Source organism: Emydura macquarii, unplaced genomic scaffold (assembly GCF_026122565.2).
Source record: "Emydura macquarii macquarii isolate MOO-44397 ecotype Brisbane River unplaced genomic scaffold, CSIRO-AGI_Emac_v2 contig_2171, whole genome shotgun sequence".
NCBI classification, from domain to species: Eukaryota; Metazoa; Chordata; order Testudines; family Chelidae; genus Emydura; species Emydura macquarii.
Window position 1 is genome coordinate 737,473 of NW_027132308.1, and position 20,742 is coordinate 758,214.

The window sequence follows — 20,742 nt, forward strand, 5'->3', positions numbered from 1 at the left end:
TCACCAATAAACATCAGTGCATATCTGTGTAGTCATAGCTAGCATGCATTCTTAAGTGTTTTTTGTCAGTCCTAGGTCTACTGACACACTTCCCCATGAAAGCAATATCTATTGGGAGGAGTAGGCATGGCACAATATCTCCACTGGGAAAAGTATCATAGCAGCAACCCCAGCCTAGTCAATATTATTTTCTGACAGCTGTAGGGCCCATTTTGCTAGGAGAACAACAATTTGATTCCCTACTCATGGAAGAAGGCAATCATTCTACCAAGACTGGTACAGAAAAATATCCAGAAACACATTGCCACCAATGTCTAAACCCCTGTGCTCAGATCTGAACAGTCAACATTGAAAAAATAAATAAGGCAAATTATTGTTACATTAGTACATCTAACAGGGATCTGCAGCTCTATTTACAAGTGGTCCTTCACATTTCTATATAAATGCAAGAATTTGAATTCCTCGATTTTTTATGCAATTAAAATTTCTACTAGTGAATTACAGTAATGTGGCTATTGGGGTATTATTTCATATAACACAACAGAATAAAAGTGATTTTCTTTTCAATTTCATGCTTAAATGTGCTGATTAATATAGAATTAGACAGAAGTGTTCCTTCTCATTTTTAAACTAAAGTACTGCATCACATGCAAACCTATGGCAAAAATATGCCATCCAAAATGGTTCAGATAAAGAATGACCACTATTATGGTATAAAAATGAACCAGCACACTCTTCTTTCAAATAGCAGATTTATCTATAACAGTAATTCTAAAGAAATTATCAGATCGTGAAAATGACCACTTGTCCTATTCATAGAAAAAGGGCCTTTCTTCCCCCCTTCACTCCAGCCCTCAATTTCTTGGATAGGATGCAATCTTAAAGGAATTTATAAAGATATGCTAGCATTTAATCCTACACAGTCTGAAAGCAACCATTAAACTAAAGGAACGATTCGGGGGGAATGACAGTGTTATGCCACAGTAAGACATCGCTTTAAAAAAAAATGTCAAGCACGTAGTTTTCAGCATCTAGTTTCCATACTAAAGAAACACAGAAGGGACATTTTTGTAGCATATAAAATATCATAAATCTTTTAACGCCATTAATTTTTCAAAGAAGTCATAGATGTGTATTTAAAAGTAGATACTTATAACTGCTACAAATGATGTAAAGTTTCATGTCATCAGTGGATTTAGTACACTTCTAAAGATATAGTTATTTTTTAGTTTGAAAGTAAAAATAAAAATAAGTCCATTCCTATTAAAAACAAGAATTAAACATGTATTGCTCCCACCTTCCAAGGGACCTTACAATCAACCCACCTCCCCAACTTGCAGGATTTCTTTTTTTTCTTCTTATTTTCTAGGACTATAAAATGGAATATTTCACAATCATATGCTGAAACTAGACAAACATATAAAATGTGTGTTAAAGTATAGTTTTCTTAAAGAGGATCACATAAACTGAAACACACATGGACAGCTATTACCCTCAGGTGAGCTGCAGGTCCTTTAGGCTATTTATTCATAGTCTGATTCTGATTGTCTGCTCCCTTATTAACACACACATGCTCCAGTACACTACAGAAGGCTTATGTGTCTTTGGAAGACAGTGTCTTTGAAGTCAACAGAACTCATGTACATTTACACTGGTAACAGCAGACTCTAACTCTCTTTTTGTGCTAGCCCTACCAAGTTACAGATATGAGGTGCAAAGAGCTACTTGACATTTGTACACTGATCCCCTGTACTGGCCCACATGATGCCCTAATTTACCAAGATACTCCTTCAATTATATACCCAATATACTGCATAAACACTGCAGGTGCAACTACAGTAGATACATTAATAAAAGGGCTAAATACACACACACACACAAAACCCTCTGCCAATTGCCAGAAGAGATAGGACCCCCAGGGAACTAAAACCTCTAAATTGTAGCATATCTGACTTATATCTGCTGGAACCCATGAACTGATAGCAATAACATTTCACGAGGGTGGGAAAATCTGTCCTTCTCAGAGACAAAATGTGTGTCATCAGTATAATTAATTTTGTTTTCACATAGTGAACTTATTAAACATAGATCAAGTTGTCAAGCACTCCCCCTTTACTAGCAACATTTAAGAGAACACAGGATCACAGCATGGACGAAGGACATGAAGAGCAGCTTTCAGCCAACGTTACCCTTAGTCTCTGTGACAACAGCCTTTTGGCAATGGCTTTTGTCTCTACTAGTTGTAATGTATACAATTTGTCAGTGTTAGAATTGCTGAACTTTATTTCTTAATAGTACAATACATGATAATGCAATCACTGTAAAAAAAATATCAACCAGGGAGACATATGGCTTCAAAGAGTAAACCTTCTTTTCAGAGGGTGCACAGGATTTTTAGCTATGCAATTACTGAAATGAAATGGCAATCTGAAGAAGGCCTAGTGTTGCTATAATAAGTGAGATCCTTGATACATGCTGTGTATCCTGAATTCCACAGGACTGAGATCCAAATGAAGCTGTTTCTCCAGGCTGTAGAAGCCATACATCAGGAATAAAATATCTGGAGAATTCTTCTTCCTTTTCAGGAAATCAGGTTCACCATTCAGTCTAGCAAACACAGAGCTTTCCTGTGAAACAGCAAAAAGCTCTACCTATTTATTTTGGTATGTTTCCTTTTGTTGACAATTTCCTCCCAGCAAACTTACATATCAGATTCATATATTCATTTGGCTTCCTAAATAGCTCATTGGTATACATTGTGAGTCTTTCAACTAAATAACAATAATGTGCATAAAAAATGTGAACTGATGGCAGTGAAGTTCAGTGAAGTTACTCTGCCCCTGGGAAGGGGGGCAGTTGGGGAAGTTGTTCAAGGCTAAAGCCAGCACTACACATCTGTTTTAAAGAGGAAATGCCCCTTTTAGAATAAAGTTTGGCCTTGAGGCTCACAGCATCCAGGAAACTTACAGAGCCTTTTTCCAAGGCAAAAAAATGTGGAGGTAAACTTAGACTGGATAAAATCTGGACTGTGGTCATAAGCACATGATACTGATTTCACTCCAAGATTAAGCAGAAGGAAAAGTCAATACTGAGGAAATCCTTATTCAGATATAAAGATCTACAGCAGTTGCAAGGGAGATACAGAAAATGCTGTTCTATGTAATTTGCTACAGTGTTAAAGTCCTTTAAATGGGTTTTTTTTTTCATTTCTACAACGATTAATATTCTGGCACACATCAAATATTTATGGGTAAAAATGGGTATTTAACTGTTTTTCAGACAACTCCATAGCAGAAACTCATGCTATTAGAGGTTTTAAAAAAGTGTATCAGTATGACAAAAATGGAAAGGTAATAGCAGTTACAAAGTATACAACATTGTGAACTTCTGCTTGGCATTTGTATTAGCTTGATATTGTATTTGTGATTTGCTCTTTAAGCCCTAACTGTGCATCACATCCAGAGGATCTAGACAACCACACACAAAGAAACCACATTAAAAAAGTGCATTGTTAAGGTAGCGAAGTCAAGAACTCCAAAATTAGGAAACGCGAGAATGAAGGTTTCTTGTGCAACCTTAATCATGCTCCCTTGTATATAGGCATTATGATAGTGTTTAATTATATGAATGCATGCTATTTTTCCGCACAGGACCCCGTCCCCATTCAATGCACAGACAGGATAGTGCTCAATTAATGAGCAGCTTTCACAGATGGACACTAATGGCGTTTTCCTCATTTTTTGGCTGCCTTACTTGAGCGTCTAAGGTCTGATTTGCAGAAGTGCTGAGCACTCAATGCTGAAGTCAAAGAGCGCTGCGCTTTGAACATATGAAATGCTTCTGCAAATCAGACCTTAGAATCTCAAGTCAGGCAGCCAAAAAATGAGGAACATGCCATTAGTGTCCTACAGACCAGTCTTCTTCACTAAACAACTCTGATTTGCCTCCAGGGCATGTACATCATGTGCACTGAATCAGGCCATGGTCTTGTGGAATAAAATAGTATGTGATCATGAAATTAAGCTCTACATCATAATGTACACATGCAAGATGGCTGAATTAATATTCCGCAAGAAACCTTAATTCTAGCATTTCCTAACTTTTGAGTGCTTGACTTTGCATATGGATATCACTAGATTCTGCTGCACAGATCTGTGCCACTTGAGCTAACAGTGCAACTGATAGCAGTGGTAGGCTGTCATCCTTTATGTGGACCAGCACTAGAGGAGGATGAGACATGCACTTTTGCCAGTGGGTTTCACATACATTTGCTAACAGAAGAGCAATAGTGAGTCTCAGGCATCTTGGGTTCCATTCCTGACTGGTAGGGAGTGTGCTCACAGATTATTCTACCCATTCCCCTCAAGGTTGCTCCCTTTTGCCCTGTCCTCTCCAACCAGCTCCTGACCCAGTCCTGTTTCTCCCCACTCCTGGCTCCTCACCCAGTGCCATTCTCCTTACCTAGATAATTCTAGTCTCTACTAGTCAGATTTACCATCACAATCCCAGTCTCCTTGCCCAGCAAGTCTATTCTTAGCTCTTGTTATGGCTCCCCCACCCTGTCCCCTCTCAGTTCCCAGACACAGTTTGCCAGAAAGCAACAGTTTAGAGTCCAATCTGCAGAGACTCCATGAAGGGTTTATCGAGGGTTACACTAACAAGCTTAAAACCATAACCATATCTCCAAGCCCTTCACACCACTTCGGCTTTTTTCTCTATGCGCCAAAATCCCATCTCAGGCAAATACACAGGCATAAATACTTGCATGAACTTACATTATATACTCACACCCTAATGCTTCCTCTGAATTCCCTGTTCTGGTTTCAATCTTCCACACTTCCAGTCTCAATTTTCTTGCCCAGCCATTCTCAATTCCCATCCCATCTTGTCTGGTCTGTCTCTCTCCCACCTGCCTCCAGTGCCTGTCCCCATGGATCTCATCCCCACTGGATCCCTCTCCAGTATCCATCCCTGGGCTCTTCATCCAAGCTCGGTGTACTTCCCCCAACTCCTTATTTCAGTCTCCTTGCCATCCAGTCTCAGTTCCAACCATGCTCAATGACAAATCCCAGTTTCTCTTCCCCATCCCCGCCAGCCTCTAAGTACCAGGATCCCCTGGCCCACCCTCAGGTCCAGTTCTTGTCCCCTCTGCATTCAACTCAAACAGCTTCCTCCTCCACGCTGCCCAGGTTCAATAGGGACCATCAGTGGAAATATGGGAGAGAATGTCTTACTGCTCTCAGTCCTGCTGTATGGTCCCAGCCTGGCCAGCAGCAGTCCTGGCTGGAGCATATCCAGCATGCATTGAGTCAGGGAAATTAGTTTAAAAGCTCTAGCAAGTCTGTACTGAGCATGTGCATACTCAAATTTTTCAAAGGCAAATGCACTGGCCAAATTTATACGGATTGCCACCAGGATGGCAAAAGGCACATCCTTAGTGGCGGCACTAGATTTTCTCAAACAAAAACAGAAGGTTGTCAGATTTTTTTAAACAAACACCACAACATATTGTCCCCTACTGTTATTTTCAGAAATGTCTGAAATTCTCCCCCAAAATTCATCTTGAGGTAGACTCCCAGCATGGAAAATTTCAGCCTGAATGGTTCATGATTGGCAAAGCTATAAGTAACTGAAAACAGGGTCTTTTAATATGAAATGTTCGCAACCTTAACAGGTGACATTACCAGCCCCATCTATAATACACTATCCAATGTACTGCACCAATAAGATTTCATTATATGACTATTATATTACATATTGTACACTTATAGTAATTATAAAATCCACAGATAGTAATCACAGGCTGAGCTAGTTTGCTCTGAGATTACAAGAAAATCCTTTACTAAATTTCAAGAAGAAAATCCTTTACTAAAATTGCTAAAAGTCAAATTTAAAATAAACAGAATTTTTAGCAACTACAGCTATGGGAAAAAAAATCACAGCTATGGTCAATCACTTCAAAACACATAGCAGTTTGGTGTTAGTATAAACTGATGTTCAAAATACACAGAGTAGAGTTTTCAACATTTAGATATGCAAAGCTTTGCACATGCAGTTATCACAGTGACATACACAAATCAGACATGTACATGCAACTGATCAATTATGTATCATCCTGGCCATGTGCATGCACATCATTTTGTGAGCTTGTTTTTGCCCCTAAAACTTTTGAACATCAGGTCCCCAGTGTGTTATTGTTATACAAGCATACACAAGGCATATACTTACAAATCAAAGACTAAGTAATGGAATCCTTCTTCTGATATGCTGTCATGAAGCCGCACTATTAAAAGAAGAAAAATAAGATAAACAGATTTATTTCTCTCATCACTCTGTTTTTTCACTCTACCCCAGGTTTTCTGGTTAGTTGATGTTGTGTTACCCATCCTCCAACCCTCTCCCCCAAGCCTTTCTCAAGTTGGTCTTTTTTGCTTAGGGTTTTTCTTCTTGATGAGGTGAGACACAAAATTGTATATGTGACTCACACTGTACTTATGTTATGTTACTCTGTACCATGTTATGCCAGAGGAGCACTCTGTGGTCAGTTCCTATCCTCCCTCCCGACAATACACACACAGACACACTCAGCAGCAGGCATGAGCAGCACTTTGTCTTTGTCCTTCATGTGTGTGACAGCATTTCTGAAAACACTGGCTAAAAATATATTATATTAATGCCAGCAAACTAATTCCTTTCCCGTGACAAAGACCATCATCAATCTTTGAAATAGAGTATACAAAAGTTCCCAATTGCTGAACTTCAACTGTGTTAGATACACAGGATTAATAATAATGGTTATATTTGCAAAACCATTGACCAGGAATGCAAAATAAAAATAGTTGTGTGTCAACTAAGGCTAGATTTCAGCAGAACAAACTATTTTAAGCATTGTTTTAACAAGTAAATCAATCAATCAAGCAAACAAATATAAACCAGGGGATTATAACTGGCAGAAAAATAAGAAAGCATTATCTTCTGCAGGCTTCACTGTGAATAAGTCAAAAGCATTTGACTATATAAAAGAGAGATGAATATAAAAAAATCCAAAAGCCCACAAACTTCAGTTAATATTATGAGATACTGGCTTCATGTAAGTAGAAAGTAGTCAATGTTAAACAAAAAAAATCTGTTGCATATGGAGATAATTTATTATGTTGTTCTTGTCAGTTTCTCAAAATCTAGCTAAATTAACTGCCAGCAGTTTCAGTCCAACCTTCATTTAAAATGTCCAAACAAATTATCTGACTTAAGAAATAATAATTGCAGTCTACAACACACTGAGTCAAGTCCTATCAAATAGAAATACAACACATTTTCCTCTTCAAATCTACCCTTTTTCTTCAGTAGAAATGACTAATGGAGCAGACTTCTGAATGAAAAGGGTACGGCTTGGTGTGAACACCTTTTCTTTCTGCCTTTCTAAACAGAAAAGTGAAGAGACCACAGAGACCACCAACACCACTGAAGGCTTTGCAAAATCTGAGCACATCACCACTGTAATAAAAGACCTGTGGCATGGTCACAGCTGGCTCGGGTCAGCTGACTTGGGCTCATGGGGTTAAGGCTGAGGGGTTATAAAACTGCAATGTAGACCTTTGGGCTTGGGCTAAAGCCTGGGCTCCGAGACTCAGAGCCATGAGTTTTTTATTGCAGTGCTCACATAACCTGTGACACATACAGCAGCTTTTCACAGGCTGAGTACCGGCATCCAAAAGACGCTGACCCAAAGTCTCCCAAATGATATTTCAATATAGAGTAGCATAGTTGATCTTCAGAACTTATTACCACCAGATATGATTCAGAAAAAGAGCTTTGTTGGATTCAAAAAAGGATTAGATCTCTCTATGGATACCAAACCACCCAAAAGTGTTACTGGTAAGGATTAAGAAACAAACAAAACAGAGTTTTGGAAGGTATAGAAGCTTCAGAGTATAAGCCAAATTCTAACTAATGAGTGATATGAATAATTTTTTACTTTGTGCATGTCAATCCACAATTATCTGGTGCAAAAATTATTGAACCTTCCTCTGAAGCAGCTGACATCAGCCACTATCAGAGAGGATACTGGACTAGAGGGACCATTGATCTGATCCAGTATGGAAATTCCTGTTTTCTTATATTCCCAGAGCTGTATGAACTTTTCACAATGCAACCTAAATCATATGAAAAACTGCCAACATTGGATGCAAACATTATATTAGTAGACATTTGGGACTGTGAATTTTTCTCTGAAACTCACAGCAAAATTAACATTTTTCTGTCTCTGGAAAGGCCTGAGTTTCATAATTTTGCTTTGGATTCATAATTAAACTTGTGACTATTGGTCTGTGTTTGGGGTGAAATGAACTATTGTGGACTCTTGTGCAGTCTTATAGAACATAGAGAGCTTAATGAAACTCACCAGTTACATTATGTTAGGCTCAAATTAATTCATTTTTTTTTTTTTTAAGTAATGATTACTTGGCAAAGGGGGTGAAAAATTATATTTGAAGAATTACTCAGCAAAAGGCAGATGTCCTTATAAGCTACCATTGTATGTGTGCATGCTCCTCCTTTAAACAAACAGGAAACAAGAACAAACTTTTGACAACTAATCAGGTAGCTCTGGATATGCTGTAGTTCCTCAGAAATACATCATGGTTCCAAGTTAAGGTCACATGCCCAACAAGACTTTTCAGTCATAATACTAAGAAAAGCATACAAAAGAGAAAGATAGATGGTAGAATCATAATATGATCTGATTATAATGTTATCTCCTTAATAATTATAGAGTATATAAGTATAATGTGCTCTCTCTGTTTTCAAAGAAATCAATACTACATTTTGCTGGCAGGCTGTCCTTTTGTGTGCAGAGGGGGGAACAGAGATATGAGGAAAATTAGTGATGTGATCTGTGCCAGAAAAGTGTTTACATTCTAAGGATCCTGCAAACACCTACACAGATCAACAATGTCACACACATGCAGAATCCCATTGAACTTACTGGAACCCTTCAATTCAAGTAAAGTTATATATGTGCAAAAGTGTTTGCAGGATTCTTAGCTGTGACAAATGAAGGTGACAATGAGTAGGTGAGAGATGGGGGGCAGATGGACAAAGGTCACAGTAATGCGAACATGCAATTGCACAGTGCAACCTTATACACATCCTGACTGTTCTAGTCCGTTGCGTTTGCAAAGTGGTATTTTATCTTTTTTTAAAAAGAATTTTATGAATATGCAATTAGATAATTTCGTCTCTGAAAATTTCTAATTAAACATAAATCAGTTATATTTATGTGTAAATCAGAGTCCTCCCAAGTGCCAAGAATCTTTTAATTGCTTCATTTTTCTTGAAAGGATGTTTTACAAACTCTGCTCTTCAAAGGAAACTTCAAGAGGTGTGAAACCATGTGTACTGAGACAGACAAAAAGGTGTGTTGAAGCCTGTGTGTATGGGAACTGACATATTTCACCCAGCTCTGATGGTGAGGGCAGTAGAGTGATCACGGCTTGTATATTTGCACAGGTTACTCCTCTGTCTGTTTCATTAAGTGTCAAACATCACCCACCTCAAAAGACAAACTGAGAAATCATCAGCAAGTTCAATGCAGTTTTGAAGTCACATGTAATCCTTTTTACAAACTAAAATATTGCACACCTTTAGGTTTATGAAGTGTCACACCTTTGCACTACCTTTGCATCATGAAATACATGAAATACAATCCAGTTGCATTACAACATTTAGCTCACTGAATCCTTTCATTCTAAACTGGTGAGCTATTAAGTCTTATAAAAATAGCCACCACAAACCTCAACACTGTTTGTTCTCATAGTTTTGCAAGTGTGGACAGTAGTGTGAAGATTAGATAGGGCTTTTATCAGTGGAAAAGCACAGTAGGTTAGGATTCTTACTAGGAGTCCCGCCTGCCCTGCCCTCCCCTGCCTTCCCACTGTAAGAAAACTCTTATTTCCTGCATGCACCCTTCAGACTCTGCCTCCACCTGTTGATTGTCAAGCTCACCATTAAATTGGGATACTATCAATCAGAGATGGGTTACCTAGGAATGCTCATCTGTTGCGGGTCAGGTGCGAGTTAGTACACAGAATAAGGGAATTAGCAAAAGAATTTGGAGGCACTTTGGAGTTCTGATTGGGTTTTGGTGTGGGGGGAAGAATCGAGAAGAAAACAAAAATAGAATGGATTGGGTACAGGGGAGGGAGAAGCAGGGGAAATGACTGAATTAGCACAAAGGTAACTAGGAGCATACCTTTTGAAAGGTACCTAGAATGAAGGACTATGAGAGGCATTAAAACTGTAAAAGAGGAATATAATGTAGGACAAGCTCCCGCCTCCCTGAAAGAAAAATTGTACCCCTCCACTGACTCCCAATATCCCTATTTAGACTTCTCTTTCTCCCACTCATATCGTCTATTCCTCCTACCTGTTATCTGCCTCAGACATGAGACATGAGTACTACATGTGAGTAGGCAAAGTACTGACAGATCATGGACTTCAAATCTATTTCAGGACTACATAGTAGCAATGGAGAAATGTAGCAGTAGTGGGAGCAGAAGGAAAGGAAGTTCACACCAACTGTAGCCACCAGAGCTCAGACAGATTTACAGGCATTTACGCACCAGGCAACCAAGATAGCCCAGAGGAGGAGTGTCTGCAATGTCTGGGGAAATGGTGGGTAAGCAGGACAACCCCTCCCACAAAATCACCTCGAAGAGTCATGTCCTAAAAAATGTGAGACACTTGAGAGGGCTAGTTAAGACCATAGGAGAGTGGAGGGATGAGGAACCTAGGAATAAGAGTGTATTTATAATTTCCTTTGTGCTATTCACTATTTACTAATCCAGAGTACTCTAACAGTTAAAGAGCATGTAAAATTTTATATTAATTTTCTGTCTAGGGGCCCTTTCAACACCATTAACCTTCCTTCAGATTAATTTGAAGACACACACATGGGTTCACCAAATACTATTTTTCATTAACTTCTTTGTATTAACAAAATACTTTAGAAAGAGATTTCTATAAGAATGCAATAGTGTGACAGTCTGTACCCTTATGTTCACCCCTTTCTACAAGACTACGATAAATTTTGTATCAAGTATGTCTTCTAGGTATAATTTGAAAACTCAGTCTGCTGAATATTATTGTCCTGGTAAAATGTGTGGGGCGACATTGTTAAATATCAAGTTACAAAATTTTACTGTATATGACATGTTTCAAGTCTGGGGAAACAGCTTCAAACCAGTTCCCCAGAGACAATAGGCTAGCCAACATCTCAGCTAGATGTCAACATAATCAAATAACTAATACCTGGTTAAATGGCCATTCTTTGGCAGGAGAATATTTCTGTGCATGTGTGAAATTTTTAAATAGAGAAATCAAATAAACATGACTTTTTCCTAAATAACATTTTGCCTTAGGAAACATCTTGTGTTTATACAATACTGAAGTGAAAGCCAATTATTGGCTGACTTTCTGCCCAGAATTTCTGCTGAGTCAGAAAAGCCAAGTTTGTAGGTCTAATTCAGAACAAATGGGTAGCCTGGCTGGTTCTGCAATTTAAGTGTCTCTTGCTTCAGATGTGCTGCTTGCCATAAGTAGGAGGATACACAGAAGATGCCTCAGTAACACCACACCTATTCATTCATAGCCACTGCAGGAACATAAGAACTAAAACATCATAGTCAAGAAACTGGCCTAAATTATAAAACATAATGAATACTAAAAAGACCTTAACACCAACAGTACAGCAACAGGAGGAAACATAGTTTGCGTATTAAAATGACTGCTTATTCTGCATTGTGCAGTTCTTCACACTGGCTTGATCTTGTCAGTGTATCTTTATGGCCTATAGTTATTTGTATTTGTTATTTACTGCAACCTGATGATTTGTCTTTTTAAGAGCCTGAGACCTGGGGGCCAGAGACATTCATTTACGTGATGCAGCTGAGGAGGAGACCTGTAAAGAAATGGACTAAGTAAGGAAGGAGAAAGCAGGAGCAGTAAGAAGTTCCCTTGGAGAGACTACCATAATTCCCTGGAAGGAGAAGCAGTGGGAATCTGCTAGGAAAAAAAGAGATAATGCAAACAAAAGCTAGGGATGGGGAAACAGACAGACCACTGCAATGCTGCATCTTGCAACAAGGGGCACTATGAGATGGGACATCATGTGACACCCACATTTTTAAAAGCGGCCTCTATTCCTAGGTACCCAATTTCAGACACGAGTGCACAAAATGTAGAGTCTTCTTTTAATGCAAAAAATTAAACCTATGAGTGAGCAGGAAAGTACTGTCATGGGTAAAAATTAGATAGTAGACAGAAAACAAAGAGCCAGAATAAATAGTTTATTTTCATCATGGCAAAAGGTTAACAGCAGAATGCCACAAAGTTCTGTACTAGGACCAGTGTTGATTAATACATTTATTAATAATCTGGAAAGGTGGCAAAATTTGCAGATGATACAAAGTTATTTAAGTTAGTCAAGTCCAGAGAGAACTGTGAGGAATTTTGGAAGGATCTAACCAAACTTGGAGAATGGACAACACAATAGCAAATAAAATTCAAAGTTGATCAATGCAAAGTAATGCATACTTGTAGGGGAATTAAACTACACATACAATGTTACAGAGTTCTAAATTAACGGTCTCAGCTCAGGCAAAGGACCTGAGCATCACTGCAGAAATTTCTGTTCAATGAAGATCTAGGCTGCATATGCCTGTGAAGCAGCAGCAATGGTCAAAAAGGCAAAAAAAAAAAGTTAGGATAAGAAATGGGCTAGAGAATAATATGGAAACTATTATAATACCAATATACAAATCAATGGCCTTACCTGAACTATTGTGTGCAGTAACAGACACCCCATCTCAAAGGGTATACTGAAGCATTAGAGGGAGTTCAGATGAAAAATGAGAATGATTATTGGCCTACTAATATTTTATGGGGATGATAGTGAAACCCTAAAATATCAGTCATGACACGGCATGTAGTACGCTGGGCATACATGATTCTGGAAAAATTTGAACTTTGAGAGAGAGAGAGAGAGAGACAGAAATACAGAGAATGAGTGTAGGCTCAAACATCCCAAGGAATCAATATACATTTCAGCAGCATATATTCCATGAACATGAGGAACTTCTCAATTCTTTTTAAAGTTTAAATTAATCTTTTTCTAATTAGAAATAAGGCATTTGGAGAATACTGTGATTTTAGATCATGGATATCAACTAGATGGAGCCTCTTTCAATGCTAGAAAGGGGAGGTTACTTACTACAACTGATGGTTCTTTGAGATGTGTAGTCCCTATCTGGATTTCATCATGGGTACGTATACGTGCCATGTGCCGGAACTGTAACTGTAGAAAGCAGTGTCTGTTGACCCAAATGCACACCTTGCATTGCCCACGTGGTGCATCCGAGGTCTCATATGTCTGCGCGGGTTGACGCCACCTCAGGTTTCCTCTTATACCCAGGCATCGAGCCCTAAGCAGAGGGCCCGGGGGCCGGGACTGGAATCCAGATAGGGACCACACATCTCAAAGAACCATCAATTACAGTAAATAACCTCCTCTTCTTCTTCAAGTGATGGTCCCTATGTGGATTCCATCGTGGGAGAGTAGCTAACCAGTATGGAGGTGGGGCCAGCACTCCGTACATGCCAGAGTTCGCAGGACTGCAGAGCCCACTGGCTCGTCAGTTGAGATGGCATTAGTCAAAGCATACTGAGCTGTGAATGTGTGTATGGAAGTCCAATTCGCCACTTTGCAAATATCCTTCTATGGGATATTGGCAAGAAAGGCCATCATGGTAGCTCGTGCACTTGTGGCATGTGCTCTGATACGAGGTGGAAGTTGAATTCAATAGAAGGAGCAGCATTCCTTGATGCAGCGAACGATTCAGTGAGAGAGACATTGGGAAGGAAACTCACGCCCCTTGCAGTGGTCCGCTATCACCACAAAGAGTTTTGGTGAGGTTCTGAAAGGGCAAATGCATTGTGGATTGAAGGCAAGCGCCTGCCTTACATCAAGGGAATGCAGGGTCCTTTCCCTGGTAGAGGAATGCGGCTTAGGGTAAAAAACAGGGAGGTGAATAACTGGCTGAGATTAAACTAGGAAGCTACCTTAGAGAGAAACTTGGGTGAAGCCTCAGGGAGACTTTGTCCCTGTCGCTATTTCTCTAACTCATCGAGCTGAAGTAATAGCCATGAGAAAGATTATTTTCATAGATAGGTATGGGAGGGCACAGGAGGACAAGGGTTCAAAGGGTGGCTTTGTAAGCATAGAAAGGGCTAGGTTGAGGACCCAGGCCGAACTGGGGTCCTAACGGTTGGGAACAAGTTAAGTAAATCTTTCATAAACCTAGCAACAGTTTGGTGATTAAAAATAGAGGACCCATCCACAGATGGGAGGAAAGCACTTATGGCCGCTAGGTGAACCTTAACGGAGAAATGCACGAGCCTGAGTCATCGTAGGGAGAGGAGGTAGTCTAGCACAGTTGGAATACTCATGGTTGATAATGAGTGATGATTGTCTGAAGCTCATTGAGTAAACCATCGCTATGTGGGGCTTGATAAGCCCTGGTCGTCGGATGGCAGCTGTGAGTGAGCACCTGTTGCACTAGGGAGGAGTAGGCGTTGTCTACTTGCAAGCTCCATCCAAATGCCAAGAAATGGAATGGTCCTGGGCTGAGATGCTGGACGCGGCTGCGCTGTTGGATAAGTAGGTTCAGTATGAGGGGGAGAGATATTGGAGGGTGGGTCGACAGGTGCAGTAGGTCCAAGTACCAATGCTGCCTGGACCAGGACGGGGCAATGAATATGATCTGTGCACTGTCTTGTTTTAATTTGTTGAGTACCCAAGAATGAGTGGAAGAGGAGAAAAGGGATATCGGAGGTCTGGTGTCCGTGGAATGAGGAACCCTGTGACCCCCATCCCATGGAGTCCCTGGAGCAGAAGAGGGGAAGTTTACTGTTTGTTGACGAGGCAAAGAGGTCCCATGTGGGGGCTCCCCACTGTCAGAAAACATCCCGGAGAGTGGGGTCATGGAGTTCCCATTTGTGGAAGCGATGGAAGGAACGGCTGATCCGTTCATCCGTTGTCTGTTCCAGGTAAGTGCGTTGCCTGTAATGTTATATTGTGCCGCAGGCACCAGTTCTATAGGTGGATCGCTTCCTGGCATAGGGATAGGAATCTGGCCCCTCCTCCTTTGTTTACATAGAATACCTTCGACATGTTATCTGTCAAGAGTTGGACATGTTTGCCTTGGAGTAGAGGACGAAGGGCATTGCATGCACGTTGAACCACTCTCATTTCTAGGATGTTGATATGCATACCTGCATCTCTAGGAGACCACGACCCTTAAGCTGAGTGGCCCTGTACATGGGCCTCCCAAACCATGAGAGACACATCCATCATAAGGATTGTGTCTGGTTTGAGTTGGTGGAAGGGTATGCCCACCAAAACCTTGGAGAGATTCCACCATGTCAGGGAGTCTAGCACTCTTGGTGGTAGAGAGACCCTTTTGTACAGGTGTTCCTTGATCGAGTCGTAAACCAACCGTAACTGTAACAGGCAGTGCATGTGGCATCAGGCATATAGTGTGACCGATGTAGATGCTGCCATGTGTCCCAGAAGGGAGACACATAGTCAAGCACTTGTGCGTGGATGGTGTTGCGATTGTGCAATAATGTTCATGAGGGCAGTGTAGCGGTCTTTGGGAAGAAACACCCGTGCTACCTGAAAGTCCAGCGTGGCTCTGATCGTAGAATCATAGAAGATTAGAGTTGGAAGGGACCTCAGAGGTCATCTAGTCCAACCCTCTGTTCAAAGTAGGACTAACCTCAGCTAAACTGATAAATGTGAAGTTCCTGGTAGGAATAATGTGGATTTCCCATTGTTGATACAAATGCTGAGGTTGGCAAACAGATCTTGTAGGGTCTGGATAGTTACTAGCAGGCATTCGCACGATGATGCCACCAGTAACCAGTCATCCAGGTAAGGAAACAGATAATGGCCTTGTCATCGCATGTATGCTGCCACGACGGCTAAAACGTTTGTGAATACCCAAGGTGCCATAGCTATACCAAAGGGGAGAACGCGGAACTGATAATGATGTAGCCCAATTTAGAAGCAGAGAAATTTGCGGTGGGCTGGGTGTATGTCTACATGAAGACATGCATTTTTCATATTGAGAGCTGCGAACCAGGCCCCTTGATTGATGGAAAGGGTGATTTGTGGCAAAGTTACCATCCAAAAGAGGAATTTGCAGATGAATTTGTTGAGCATCCGTAAGTCCAGAATGGGTGTGAGATCTCCCTCTTTCTTTGGGATAAGGGAGTAGAACCCCCAGTTCCTGTAGTGGGAGGGACCTTTCTCTATTGCTCCCTTTTTCAGTAGTGTTAGAGTCTCCTGGCATAGGAGGTAGATTTGCTTTGCATTCATCTGGGTTGCTTGAGGTGGATGGTGGAGTGGGAAGGTGTGGAACTCTATGGAGTAGCCCTGTTGAACCATGTCTAGCACCCATTGGTCAGTGGTAATCTTGCTCCATTTTTCGTAAATGTGAGCAAGACGGCCTCCAAATTGAGTGGGTGGGGTTGAGTTTGGTTCAGGGATAGGTTCGCGGTTCTCTTGCTGAGAGCAAAAAGTGTTGTCTCAGACATTGGTGTGGGGTAGAGGCCACGGACGTGGTAGCTGAAGAGTGGCGAGGGCGTTGTGATCACTGCTGGTGACGTTCTTGCTCCTGTGGCCATGGAGGGTAGGGTTGGTAGTTTTGATAATTGGGCTGTGGTTGATAGCGAAATCAATAAGCTTGATGATATTGGAATCTGGCAGGACCAAGGGTATAAAGGCCCAGCGATCGAAGTGTGGCCCTAGAGTCCTTTAGGGAATGGAGACTCTCATCTGTCTTGACCTAAACAGTTCTTTATTATCAAATGGTAAATCTTCCAGTGTCATTTGCACCTCTTTTGGAAACCCCGAAGTCTGTAGCCATGAGTCACGTCGTAGAATAAGTCCCGATGTGAGGGACCATGCCACTGTGTCCACTGCGTCTACTGGTGCCTGGAGAGCAACTTTGGAGACCAGCTTGCCCTCTTCTATTAAGGCCTTAAACTCCATGTATTTGTCCTCCAGCAGCAAGGCCTGGAACTCCGCTAGTTTAGAGTAAGACTGGAAGTCATATTTCGCCAGTATGGCTTGGTAGCTGGCAATACGAAATGGAAGGCCTGCCAAAGAGTATGCCTTGCAGCCAACAAGATCTAACTTTTTTGCAGTCCGGTTTGGAGGGGTGGCTCTGGGGTGTTGTTACCTGGCCTGCTGTATCATGGCTTGAACCACCACTGAGTTAGGTGCTGGCTGCAAAATAGCCTTATGGATCGGTAACACTGTCCAAGTTGGGCCTGATGGTTGAAGAATGTCTAGGAATCCATCCTGTGATTCTGTGATGTCTTCCACTATCAGTATTAAGGCTGTCACCATGCAACGTAGAAGCTCCTGATCCTGGCCCTGATCATCCAATAGAGTTGCAGATGGTGGAATGATGGCATCATCCAGTGATGACGAGGCTCCCATAGAGGGTGGTGGATCTATCGGTCCTGATGGATCAGGTGGTTCCAGTGGTACTGTGGCTCTTATGTATTCCCCAGCTACTGATGGTGTGATGTATACTGATGGGAGATGAGAGGTTGTTGCCCGGTCATAATAAGGGTCCCACCGCTGCCAGTGGGGTCTCTCCGAGCTTGTGTAAAGGTCCTGAGAATCCTTGTGAGCAGAGCCCTCCACAGGTTGCAAAAGTTCCATTGTGGGGGTCAATAGGGATAGACATCCTGGAGTATGTGGTACCAAATCTGGTGGACTTATGGATGGTCCATAGTCCATGGGGGCTTCAGATGAGGATGGGCTGACAACATGCCTCATTTTCTTGTCAGCTTTAGCCCTTTCGAGTGCGGGAGCCACTGAATTAACTGGCTGGTTGTGGCTCAGGGAGGGAACAGGTTTTTAGAGGTGGTCCTTCTCGGGGATTTACTCTTATGACCATGACTGTGTTTCTTTTTATGTGACTTTGCCGGTGTCTACAGTTCCTCTGGTGCTGATGTGGCTAGTGATGTAAGTATCACTGGTGTGGATGTGTGCTCCACCAGGTCCACTGATGCCACCTCTTGGTGCATATGCAGATGCATAGCTTCCTCTAGAAGTCTGAATTGCCTCACTTTTCACACTTTGTCTCACTTTCGGAAGGGACGGCAGTGGAGCACTGCAAAACAATGTGAGATTCTCCCAAGCAATATAAGCAGTGTAAATGTTCGTCACTTATTGAGAAAGTGAGCCTGCCTTGAAGCCCGCTTGTTTTGGCATACTCCCCCACACGAACAGAGTGGGGAAAAACGAACTCAGAGATCTATCTAATTCTAACTTTAACTGGGTTTTGTTTTTGGCTTTTTTTTTGATCAACGACTTACTATCAATTTACTGACTTATTCTAACTGTTAATAACAAAAACGTCTACTTGCTACTCAGAGAAGAGGAGAAAGTGTTCTGACTCTAGTCATGAGGCAGTAAGAGGAAACTGAGGGGGCATCAACCCGTGCAGACACATAATACCTCAGACGCACCGTGTGGGCAATGTGAGGTGTGCACCAGGGTCGATGGACACTGCTTTCAACAGTTCTGGCTCTGGCGCATGGCGTGCATATGTACCCACGTGAATCCACATAGGGATCATCACTCGAAGCAGAAGTGACATTTTAAAAAGAAAAAAATAAAGGAAATTAAAGAGAAAAGGAATCAAGAAAACTGTCACTCCACTAACTTAGATGTTATTTTCTGGGAAGCTTGCAAAATATTAGTGCTGAATACATTGAATATGCTTTTGCAAAAATAGATAGAACAGAGCTATTTATGTAACTTACTATAAAAAGTGAAATAAATTGAACATAAAGTGTAAACATGATCCAAACTATCTTGAACTCTTTAAATATATATAAGCAAAATATATATCTCACAAGAGGTGGCATTTTAAAAAAAATCTAAATGCTAAAGCAGCATTATCCATTGTTGCCAAGGATAGACGGGACCATTTACGCCTTATTTTCAGTCTGAATTTGTCTAGGTTCCATTTCCAGCCATAGAGCAGCAGGGCCATAGAATACATTAGCAAATCAAATAAAAAGTGAAAGGATGGCAAGTTATCTTTGATTGACATAACATATGGCTTTCACCAATGTGAATTTAAATACCCAGAAATCAAGTGAAAAATATATATGAATTATTTGATTCATAAGAATTTTTTCTGTATTTACTAAGAGTACTCTATTCAGCAGACTGACTCAAATCCAAGTCAGAAGACTAGATGTTCATGCAATCCATGGATATTAAAAGAGCTATTAAAGACTGACTGTTGGGCACAGAACTTGGTGCTGACAGCTTGCAGATGATTCTGAAAAAAATTAACAGATTGTTCCAATTCTTTAAAAAGGCCTAAAAGATGTATTGGATATCGAATCACAATCTATAGCTATGAAGCCCTCCTTGAGTTATTACTCATGTTAAAAATGGCAGTTTCAAGCCAAGACTGTCATCTAGGGAATGCTTAATAGCATTTATCCATACAGATATTGACTCATTATTCACACTCAGTCAGCCTTTCTGGCTCACTCTTTCCCTGGCTCTGGAATGGAGCCTCTGACAGTTGACTGAACCGAGGGGCAATGTTCTTTTATTGGATGCCACAATTCTCTTATATGATGCTACTATGTTTTTTATGCAAATTGACATTTATATATGTACATGAAAGGTGTGCTCTCCTGTGTGAGAGCAGTCACTATGGACCCAACTGCCATTAAGCCACAGTTTTGCAACTGGAATAGCGTGCAGCAGAAAAGCCACAGGAAAAGCCTTAGGAGGCCCTGTGGTCTCCAGCAAGACAGGGGAGGGAGCGTGCCCACTGCCCCATCCATTAAGAGACCTTTTAACAACTCCACATACTGCTTACGTAATATAGCAAAGCCTAGAAGGTTGCCATACAATTCCCATTTACATACACTGCACTATACAGACATTAACAAGCTAATCCTAACAGCTCCACTGAATAAAAGTAGCTTATTTTCATCATGTTAAAGAGGCTAAATCAATTATCCAAAGCCACATATCAACTCAATGTTGGAGTCAACTTTACAGAATTCAAGACTTAGCTTGGAGAGTGATAGCATCCACATGCCCAGTTAATGAGTGGAGGCTTGTGGAGAGGCTCCTATCCCCAGCTGCTTGCCTGAGATGGTAGAGTTCTTATATTTTTCCCACAATCCTTCTCTGAGGGAGATGGGGTTCCTCAATGGAAGACATGGCATCTTTACCTCACTTCAGTTTGTCACTTTGGTGAGGTGGAGGGCTTAGGTGGAGGTGACACCTTTCAACTCAATGACACCATATTTTCCATAGCTAAATTCAGTTTTGGACATGTCAGCCAGAGCCACATTTTCTTTGAGCTTCACACTCCCTTTAAAGAGTTTCCCATGGCTGACCCAAACTAGTTAGATAGGGAAAATCGCCCTCTGTACCAGGACACTGGGGAATAGTCTGTGACTGTCTCTGGCTTTCAGTAAGTGTTTCAGTGAGATTTTTACCTGTCAGTCCAAACAAAGTTACAAGGCATTTACCAACCAGGTGAAAAGGCTGGAGGGAGGGGGAGAGAACTGCAGTGGGAAGGAGACAAACTGAGGATCTCGAGGGGGATGTGCAGGAAGACAGAGACA

The 20,742-nt window shown here is 41.2% G+C and overlaps 1 protein-coding gene across 13 annotated transcripts in view; it reads right to left on the reverse strand.

Moving 5' to 3' along the window:
* CAMK2D (calcium/calmodulin dependent protein kinase II delta) overlaps positions 1-20,742 on the reverse strand; it is a 251,327-nt gene that overhangs the window by 99,935 nt on the left and 130,650 nt on the right. For all 13 annotated transcript variants that reach the window (XM_067558664.1, XM_067558663.1, XM_067558659.1 and 10 more), the window contains exon 4: positions 6,229-6,283. In XM_067558664.1, coding sequence (XP_067414765.1) covers positions 6,229-6,283 — 55 coding nt within the window. The remainder of the gene's footprint in view (positions 1-6,228; positions 6,284-20,742) is intronic.